Source organism: Rhinopithecus roxellana, unplaced genomic scaffold (assembly GCF_007565055.1).
Source record: "Rhinopithecus roxellana isolate Shanxi Qingling unplaced genomic scaffold, ASM756505v1 contig29, whole genome shotgun sequence".
NCBI lineage: Eukaryota > Metazoa > Chordata > Mammalia > Primates > Cercopithecidae > Rhinopithecus > Rhinopithecus roxellana.
In genome coordinates, this window is record NW_022142273.1 from 607,174 (window position 1) to 617,482 (window position 10,309).

The 10,309-nt window shown below is 58.0% G+C and overlaps 1 protein-coding gene across 1 annotated transcript; it reads right to left on the reverse strand.

The window, feature by feature from the left end:
- Positions 1-8,117: 8,117 nt before the first annotated feature.
- Positions 8,118-10,303, reverse strand: LOC104659148 (ATP-sensitive inward rectifier potassium channel 12-like). The gene has a single exon (XM_030926423.1). The coding sequence runs from the start codon at positions 10,293-10,295 to the stop codon at positions 9,366-9,368; it is 930 nt and encodes a 309-aa protein (XP_030782283.1). The 5' UTR covers positions 10,296-10,303; the 3' UTR covers positions 8,118-9,365.
- Positions 10,304-10,309: the final 6 nt, after the last annotated feature.

Below are 10,309 nucleotides of genomic sequence, written 5' to 3' on the forward strand. Positions count from 1 at the left end.
TGCCTGTCTGTTGGTCCACTTCTGTCTCTCTGCCTTTCTGCTCATCCAACTGTCTCTTTTTATCTGTGTGTCAATCTTCCTGCCAATTTGCCTGTCATTCCCAATGCCTCCCACCCTTGTGCCCTCCCCCAACTTCGCCTTGCCACATCCTCAGTGTCCAGGTGTCTGGTGTCTTTAATGTCTCAGTTACTCGGCTCCGTTCACAGCTGGTGACTCCCCAGTCTCAACCTGCAGACCCAACCTCTCCTCCAATGTGTCTGAAATCCAGACAGGTTGGTGGCTCTACATACAAGTTTTTGTGGCAACTTCTTTTTCTTTCCCCCTTTTAAAAAAAATTTAAGGTGTAACTTACCTATACTCATCTTTTGCTGTGCACCATCCTGTGAGTTTTGACAAAGTGCACATATCCATGTAGCCGTGATCAAGACGCCAAGCCCCAGAACCGCCTCCTGTCCCTCGTGGTAACCACACCTCCACCCCAGCCCCTGGCAGCTATGGATGTGTTCTCCATCCCCCACCCCGTTCACAGCTTCCATGGACATGCGTGGGACCCACAGCAGGATGTGGCGGGGCCTGGCTCCTTCTGCTCAGCCGCTTCCTTTGGGACATGCTTGTGGTGCCAGGTGTCAATATCCTCCCTTTTCCCTGCTCAGGACGCTTCCATCTCGGGGTGGGCCATGGCTTGCTTGCCCCCTCACCAGGTGAGGCACAGGTGGACTCCTTCCTTGTTTGGGTGATTACTAGTAAAACTGCTGTAAACATCCACTTACAAGTTTTTGTGTGAACATGAGTCTCATTTCTCTTGAGAAGTACCTAGTTGACAAATGGCGGGATTGTCTGACAAGTGTATGTTTAACTTTATCAAGAAACTTCAAACCAACCTCCAAAGTGGCTGTGCCTTTGTTCGCATTTTAAAGCATCCAGAGAGGCCACCACTCTCTGCAAGCTTCTCCTCGCTAGTCCTCCCCATCCACCTGGCTGCTCCCACCCAAGTTCACAGACTAGCCTGGATGCAGTGGTGTTTTCTTGGGCCCCTTCTTGGGCTTCACACTCAGCCTCCTACCCTGGCCCCAGGGCCCTCCTCCCTGGCCTGCTTCCTACATGGCAATAGGAATGATCCTGAAAAGTCAAACATGTCAGGGGTCTTTCTTGCTCCCATCACACTTGCAGTCAGCAGATCCCAGCCCAAGCCCCCGCTTATTCCTCCTCCCTGGCTCTAACTGGCCCAGTCCCACTGGTCTTCCCTTTCTCCTCCAGCCACAGAGCACCAGTCCAGGGTTGCCCCCCCTGGGAAGCTTGTCCCCCAGATCATGGCAGCAAGAGAGGAAAGCTGGTGCTCAGGCAGTGCCCATGTGCCAGGCACTGCCACAGGCGGTTGCCTACTTCTTACCCATGGCTTTATGATCATCAGCCCCATTTTACAGAGGAGAAAACAGGCGCAGAGCAGTTAGTGCAGCCAAGGTCTTCAGAGTCCTCAGATGCCCTCTCTGGGTGGCTCCAAGACTGGCATAGGGTCATGTCCAAGAGGACCCCTGGCTTTCATTCCCTGCTGTTCACTTGTCCATGGCATTCATAGAGTTTATGGCTTCTGTGCCAAGCACAAAGGGAGTGCCCTGTAACGACCATGAAGTGAAACCCACGACCCACCATGGCAGCCTCCAAACAAGTGCAGGGCGAAGGCCCTTGGACTGTCCTGGTGCTCCGTAGAGAGCACCCCATCCTCCCTCAGGCCGAGCGGACTTGGGGGCAAGGGGTTGGGGCGGGCAGGAGTGCTCTGACTCTGAGTTTCAGTACCAGATTCAAGAAATTACTCTGGCCCAGTCCAGCCCCTGTGGCCTGAACTCCCTCAGGGTCTGGGGGTAAGCCTCGGGGCACGTGCATTGGGAAATGAGAAGCATTCAATCTCAACTGCACCTCACTCTCAGAGTTTTGCAATTTCTTCCTTTACAGAAAAGGATGAGCAGTGCCCAGTGCTTGCTATCCTGTCGCCCACAGATCAGCAGGCATTCCCACGCCTGTGACGTTGCTGGCCTCCTTGGGAGGGGCTGCGCTCACCAGCCAGGGAGGCAGGGGCCATCAGCGTATCTGTGAGGAAGTAGGGCCATTGGTATACCACCAATGTATTTGTTCATATTTTGATAACTGCATTTCAATAAAACGGATTTCCTTGGAAACTCTATGTGTTTTATATTTTGCCTTTTGAAATGTTATTCTGACAGCACAGTGGATCCTGGTCAGTGGGTCCCTAATCTGAGGCTGGAGGTGCTTGTGTGGCCCACTCCCCAGCACCTCTGGCATTAGCTGTGCAGAGGAGCCCCTGGGACCCCTTATGGACCCTGTCTCTTCCTGCTCCCAGTAACTGGTGGCTACCTCCCTACCTTGCCCTGCAGCAGGGTCCCCAGAACCCCAGGGACGAGCCCACACTGCACCAACTCTGGCTTGGAGGTCCTTTTACATCTTGGAGTAGCTAAAGATTTACTGAGCGCCTACTGGGTGCTGGCGCTTGCAGTTCTGGGGGCTGGGATCCAGCCATGGACAAAGCAGAGCAAAAAGTCCTGCTATCAAGTGCTGACATTCCGGGGTAGGCAAGGCAGCCACGCTGTGGCTATGGTGGAGGCCAGGGAGGGTCTGGGAACAGGACTGAGGCTGGGCGCTGCACAGGGTCCCTCGGGCTCTCAGTGACCCGCCCACCCCAGCCAAGCCTGCTGTCTCCCACCGCAAGACCTTTGGTTGTGCCTGTCCCTCTTCCTGGGAAGCACTTCCCCGTGTGCCTGGCAAACACCCACTCACCCCGCAGATCCCAGAGGAAGTGTCACTTCCTTTGGGAGGTCTCTGGTCCCTCCAGCCAGGCCTCCCTGCCTCCGGACGCAGCCCCTGCATGTGCCCCGCTGGAGCCCGGGACCATGCTGCTCTGTAGCTCCTTGCTGCAGTGGACATAGTTGGGGCCACCCAGATCCAGTTCCTGAAAGGAGTGCCCGTCTCCCCGCTGCCCTTCTCTGGAGAATCATCCTGGATCCATAGGAGCCACCTCCTCTCCCAGGGTGGCTGCAGGCGAGGGCTGACTGATGAGCGCAACAGCTGCCACCACTGTCCCCCCACCCCACCTAAGGAGGACAACCCCTTGCCCCTCTTCACACTCCTCGGAGTGCCAGATAGTGATGGGCTCCAGTGGCACCCACAGCCTTCCTCAGCTCCTTCCTGCCCGGGCTGCTCCCCTCTCCCCTATCCTTCCCCTGCACCAGAATCCCCACTTCTAGAGGACTCAGGCCAGACTCTTGCTCACCATCTGCTGGGCCTGGCTTCCTTCCCACCTGGCCCCTGACGCCCACGGTGGTGGCTCATAAATACTTATTGAAGGAATGAATGGAGCTCTTTTTCCGTAGAGAGAAACTGAGGCCTAGTGTTGGCCAGTCATAAACACTTAAGGGCAGAGTCCAGAAGCCAGGCCATCCAGGTCCCCAGTCCAGCTATGGGTGAAAGGGGGCCCGCCTTCTATGTTTTTCTTGGCAGCACGGAGGAGGAAAGCGGGTGGAGTACCCAGAGCCTTCCATGGTCTCAAATCGCCTTCAGCACAAAAGCCCTCACCGGCTCTGTTCCTGGTTTCCAGTTCCAGCTGCCCCAGGCTGGGCTGCTCTCCCCTGGGCGTGGCTGGTGGCTGGGCCCCAACCAGGCTGGGTCAGCGAAAAGGGGGCCTCAGGTAGCAAGACCTGTAGAGCCCTCTGTGGGGGAGAGATGCCTGCAGGGCCCACACCCCCCATCCAAGCACATATGGAGCTCCTCCGTGCCCTGCTCCTGGCGCTGGGCACGAGCGGGGAACGAGAGACAGTCCCTGCCCTGCAGAGCTCGCAGCCTGGTGAGGGCAGCAGACAGCAAGCCTGGGGGTGATGACTGCCTCCAGAGGGAACATCTGCCATCCCTCACACTGGGTCCCGGAAGGCCTAGACTCGAAAATTGAGGGGCTGGATCTGCTGAGACCCGAGGGGAAAGTGTCAGGCAGAAGGAAGGCATCGCATGAAGGTCCTGAGGTGGGGGACATGTGGAATGTCAAGGAACTCAAGGGGCAGGGTGCCTGCAGCAGAGAGGCAGGAGCGGGAGGGAGAGCAGGGAAGGGTGCGCTGCACGGGACGGGCTTGCAGAGGTGATGTGGGCGGGGAGGCAACTGGGATTTTATTCCCAGTGTTGGGAAGAAGCCAGGGAGGGTTTCAGGCAGGGGGCTGCAAGACCTGATTCTGGTGGTAAGAAGATCACTCTGGTGCTGGGTGGAGCGTGGGCTGAAGGGGTTGAGGTGTGTCCTTGGGGGCCCCCACTGCTGTTGGGGAGCACATGGGCAGCTCTGATCTGGGCTGTGATTCCTCCCGAGTTGTGGGGGTCCTCTCTGCAGACTGGTTTTAGGAAGGGCAAAGTGGAGATAAGTCCAGGGCAGGCTCCAGCTGGGGCATCCCTCCACTGGCCGAGACCACAGCCCAGCCCTGGTCGCCCGCAGGCAGAGGCCCTGAGGTGTCCAGTGCCCAGCAGGGTGACAGCATCTGGGTCAACTGACCCAAGGGCCCAGGGCCTGGCTTAGATCCCAGCTTGAGGAACTACCCTGTGAGGGCCTCGAGCAAGTCCCTTAGCTTCCCTCAACGAACCTCCTCTAAAACATGTTAGCAGGGCCTCTGAGGCCTGCTGACAAGGGCCAGCTCAAGATCAAGGGCGGGGCCCGACAGACCTCAAACTTCAAGTTTACAGGCGCTCAGTGAACACTCACAAGCTCTCCAACCCCATGCCAGCTCTACCCGTTTTAAAGCAGATTCTGGGTTGGGCTCACGTCATCCCTGGAGAGGCAGGGAAGTGCACAGAAGTCATGCAGACCTGGGGTTAGGCCTGGGCTGTGTGTTCTTGCTGTGACCTTGAGCCAGAGCAGCGCCTCTGCGTGCCTCTCAGGAAGGCGGGCAGTGCCAGTGCAATCTGACTTAGCAGGAGGCAGGCACCAAGGAGCATTCACTTTGTCAGGGTTCTTTCTCCTTCTTCCAACAAACCTGTGAGCTGACCATTCTTATGAACACCCCTTTTTTGCAGATGGGGAGACCGAGACCGGAAGGGGAAAGTAATTCACTGGAGGTCCCCCAGCAAATGAGTGGCCTGGATTCTGACCCAGGGTCCTTTGTGGCATTAGCACAGCCAGGACAGAGCACCTAGAGACTCTATGATAATATTTGTTGAGCACCAATTGGAGGCAGGGCCTCATGCCTATCAGTCAGGGCCATGGGAATGGCCTAGAGGGCTTGAGTGGAGTGGAGACAGATGCCACCGTGTTTTGGCCCCAGTTGGCTTAGATTTTGCTACTGGGGTCCCAAGAGGGCTCCAGAGTCAGACAGGAGGTCCCTGCCAAACCGAGTACCTCCAGGGTCCCCCTGTCACCCCAGGTCCAACCCAAGGGAGCGTTCACTGGGAGGCCTTTGTGACCCTCTAGGCCCTAGCACCCAAGCCCCTGTTCCATGTTCTGCCATGCACGGCACGCATGGCACCATCACCCGGGAATGACTTGGGCAGGGGGTTCTTATCCAGGGTTTTCTGGACTCATCATCTAAATCCTGCAGAAAGAGGGTCCCCTGAGTCCTTTGCTGATGCGGAGGAGTGGAGAACGCTCCACTCACATAGTTTGGGAAGCAAAGGAATTCTCTCCCCACAAGTCCTTGCTGAGGACCTTGGAGATCTGAGCCTGAGCTTCAAGGTACAGATGAAAGTCTAGTTTCCAAAAAAATAGGGCATGTGTGTTCTCCCACCCCACCCCAGGCTTGTCTCATCACCTCAGTGGAGACACCAGCATGCTCTGAAACTCCTCAGCCCCTGCCTGCTACAAGCTGGAGCAGGGCTTCCCCTCCTGGGAAAGGAGGTGCCCGTCAACTGAGGAGGTCAACTGGGGCTGGGGAGGGCGCTGCTGCAACAGCAGGCACCCAGCACATCTTTGTAGAAGGAAGGGAGGCGGGAGGCTCGGCCCCGCCACCTGGGAGGGGTGACATCATGGGACAAGCCCTGCGTGCTTGCTTGAGACCACTGGGAGATGGGAGGAGGCTGAGTTTCTGTTCCATCTCCCAACAGCTGCCACCATCACCCATGCCCCACCCTCACCCATGAGGGAGCCCCAGGAACCCCAACCCCAAGGCAGAGGCTGAGGAAGCCAGGCGGACGCCCAGCACGCTGTGGAGCCATGCAGGGGAGCTTCAGGAAAACACATCCCGACACAGGGGACCTCAAGAGATCAAATGCATTTAATGTGGTCTAGTCTCATCGCCTACGTCTTTAGATACTGCTATGTATTGAAATAACATGAAAATTCTCCAGTTTCACCATTTAAAATAATTTGACATTCTATGACCTCACGCAGGGCAGACACCCTGGTACAGGGGCCTCCCAACAGTGGCTCCTCCCCGCCCCCAGGACCCTCTGGGCGGGGACTCAGGCAGCACAGCACCAGCAGAGGCTCAGGGGGCGGCCACCGTGCTCTGAGCAGCAGGCACAGCTGTCACACAGACACACACTCAAGTACATGGGTTCACATGGGCACACACACAAGCCGGGATGCACACGCTCACCTCCAGGTGCCTCATCCTGGACACAAGCTCCGCTCAGGCGCAGACGTGCGTAATCAGGGCAGAGGGTTGGGGACCATGGGGTTCAACTGTCCCAGTGCCCACCCTCATGGGTAGGTGCCCACCCTCACAGGAAACTTCCACACGGACACAACCTGTGGGTAAGACAGACACAAAACCACCTGCATACACACACACACGTAGAGATCACATATCTGTATTACTGACCCAGTCATACACGTGAAGAGCCGAGTGTGCATGTGTGCGCCACACATGTATGCATGCAGGCTCACACGGGCACATGCCTCCACACACACACTCACCCAGGGGCCAAGTCTTCCTCGCTCCTGGCTCGTCCCATCCGCCCTCCCGCTTCAAGTGCACTAAAGAGGGAGACTATTTTGGTCTTCAGCACAAGCAATAAATAAATAAATAAATACAGGGGGAAGGAAGAAAGAGGGCAGGAGAATCAAGCATCTGCCTGCCTTTGGGGAGACGAGGTGCTGGGGCTGCTCTCCCGCAGGGTGGGGGCTGGGAGGCAAGGGCACACACCTCCAAGAGGGCCAGGGGGTGGGCCTGGGGCCCCTGGACTCAACTCTGGGTCAGGGGAGGAGAAGGTTGGCTCACTGGCCCTGGAAGGGCACAGGCCCCTACACCAGCACCAAGTGACCAGGGTCATCACTGTCCCTCAGCATGGCCATCAGGGAGGTGAAGGGTCAAGCTCTCCCCTGCCAACTTCACCCCAGCACCCAGGGCTAAGGCTGAGAAAGCCCCTCAGGCTTCGGGCCAGGCCTGGGAGCAGGAACCGGCTGAGGCACCCCCGGCAGATCCCGAGAGGAAAGAGCTGTCTCGACGGAATCTTCTATGCCAGAAATGAGTGTGGGGCTGAAGCTGGGGCAGGATGCTGAGTCGGGCCTACTCCAGGGTATAGGTGTTGGGTGTCTTCATTTCCATGCCCTAGACCTCAGGGCTGAGTCTTCAGCCGCTGAGGAGCGGAGGAGGTGGAGGGAAGAGGCAGACGCCCCCACCCCAGGCCCCCGGCCCCTCTCTGCCTCCCACACCCACCTGCTCACTGCATGACCCCTTCTGCTCTCTGCCTCAGCTTCCCACTTGGGCCAGAGTCCTTGGTGCCTTCTGGCTCTGAGCTGTCTCTGGGGCAGAGTTGGAGCAGGAGACACATCCTTTCTGATTACCAGCTTCTGGAGAGGTCTGACTAGGGAGCAGATTTTCTCCACGGTCCTAGGAAGGGCTTGGCTCCATCACGGACCTGACCCAACCAGCTACCGTGAACAAGATGGAGTGGCAGAGCCAGCGGTGACAACAAGGGGACCCCAAACCTCTTCCTGATGAGGGTGCCACAGTGCCTCGACCTGGGGGAGGGTGGTGGAGGAGCAGCCCCGGAAGCCTTGGCAGGAATTCTGTTCCGTGGCTGGTTTCTGATTCAGCTTTGAATGAGCGTGGCACTCCCCAGTCATCCCAGTTGATGGGAGGGGGTGATGATTCCTCCCCTTTCCTAAGATCTTCCTCTGCCATTCAGCGCTGACCAGGGCCTGGCTGTGCCCTGCCTGGACTCTGCTGTGCTGCTCCAGGTGAGGGAGGGACACGACGTGGTCCTATGTCAGACAGACCTGGCCCCTGCCACCTTCACAAGGCAGACAGAGGGGCTGGAGGAAATTCAGCAGTGGAGGTATGGGCGGGGAGGGGTGGGACAGGGTTGGGGAGACGAGCGAGCCCAGAAAGAACAGGACAACCCGGAGTCTCTAAGGCACGACTCACACTGTGGGCCCAGTGGGGACGGGGCTGCCAGCTTCCTCCTAGCCTGGGATCCCGACTTCCCTTCCAAGGAGCCATCCCGGCCTGTGGCTCCTAACCACCCCTCGCTGTGGAAGGGGTGGAGGCCTGGACAGAAATGGAGAGAGAAGCAAACCAGGAAAATCGAGGGTCGGGGGAGGAACCCTGGATGGTAGGTCCCATGCCTGGCCCTGAGACGCATCTCTAAGGTACAAAGTCAAACTCCAAAAGCTCAAACCAGTTTCTTCCCAGCCCCCACCCACCACCCCAGTGACAGTAGAAAGCTTTTATTATTATCATTAACATGGTCTTGATTTTTCTATCACAAACAGAGCCTAGTTGGTTCGTGAGCTCGACGAAGTGCGGTCCCGGAGCACCCTGCTTGCCCAGGCACTGCGGTGCCCACACACACAGGGAGAGGCCAGTCCCACCTCGGGGAACCCCCTGGAGCCTCCAGCCAGCTGCTGCATCCTGGCAGACCCATGGAATTCTAATTGTTCTTTTCGCCCCCTATGAATTAAAAAATTTTTTTCAATTGCATGGTAATTTTTTTTTTTTTTTTTTTTTGTAAACAGTCTCACCCAAGCTAAGGTCAAGAAAGCTGAAACCCGGTGTTTCTCCCCAAGTTAAAAACCAGCAAGGAGCACCGCAGCCAAACAGCCTTGGACAGCAGAGGCTGGGCCCACCATTGAGCTGAGCTGCTTCCCCACAGGCTGCAGCTCCATCTTCAGGCAGAAGCCCTGGCCCCCGTGGCCTGGCCCCCCAGGAGGCCACTTCTTTGCCCTGAGCCTGCGATAGCCTCTGAGGCCGGGGGCTGCCACTCTGGCTGCCCCCCTCCGGCCAACCTTCTGAGGCTGTTGCAAAGAAACATAAAACGACTAAAACGCTACTGAGTCTGCAACCCAGGGCACCAGGCCCGTTCTGCTCAAACCCGGGGCCCCTGAGCGATGGCGGGGCCTCTCCCCGGCTGGGGGTGGATGCTGCATGTTGGCCAAGGCTGGCTCAGATCTCTGACTCCCTTCTGTAGGGCCGCTGCTCCAGGGCCCCGCTGCCAGCCTGGAGTCTGTCAAAGTCATGCCTGGCCTGGGGGCTGAGGCCGTCCCGGCTTCGGCCGTCCTGGTCTCCATCTGCCTCATCCTCCTCGTCACGGCTCAGGAAGGCCAGTTCGTTCTCGTAGCAGAAGGAGTTGGCACTAGGCAGCAGGAACTTATTCTCCACCAGATCCTTCGCGCTGCAGCGAGGCGTAGAGGGTACCTCATAGGTCTTGTGGAAGTGCGAGTAGTCGATCTTGTACTGGTTCTTCTCCTCAAAGAGCACGGGCTCGAAGCGGTGGCCCCACAGGATCTCATTGGCCAGGTAGGAGCTGCGGGCCTGGGTGGTCATGGCTGTGGCCTCCACCATGCCTTCCAGGATGACCACTATCTCAAAGTCGTCTGTCTCCAGGTCCTGCCGGCTGATGCCGAACAGCGGGCTGGCCTCGTCAATCTCGTGCAGGATGGTGATGGGCGACACGAGAAAGATGCGGTCCAGGCCCTTGTCGAAGCCCACATCGATGTCGATCTGGTCCAGCGGGATGTACTCGCCCTCCTCAGTGACCCGCGGCTTGATGAGCTGCGCGCGCACATGGGCCTCCACGATGTGGCTCTTGCGCAGGTTGCCCACGCGCCACATGAGGCAGAGCTTGCCGTCACGCAGGGCCACCACGGCGTTGTGGCTGAAGAGCAGCGTCTGCGCCCGCTTCTTGGGCCTCGCCATCTTGGCCATGATGGCACCGATCATGAAGGAGTCGATGATACAACCCACAATGGACTGGGCCACCACCATGAAGACGGCCACCGGGCACTCCTCCGTCACACAGCGCAGCCCGTAGCCAATGGTGGTCTGCGTCTCGATGGAGAAGAGGAAGGCCGCCATGAAGCCATGCACCTGCATCACACAGGGCGTGC

Coding starts and splice junctions, on each gene's coding strand:
- LOC104659148 (XM_030926423.1), bottom strand. CDS start 10,295: ATGCAGGTGCATGGCTTCATGGCGGCCTTCCTCTTCTCCATCGAGACG.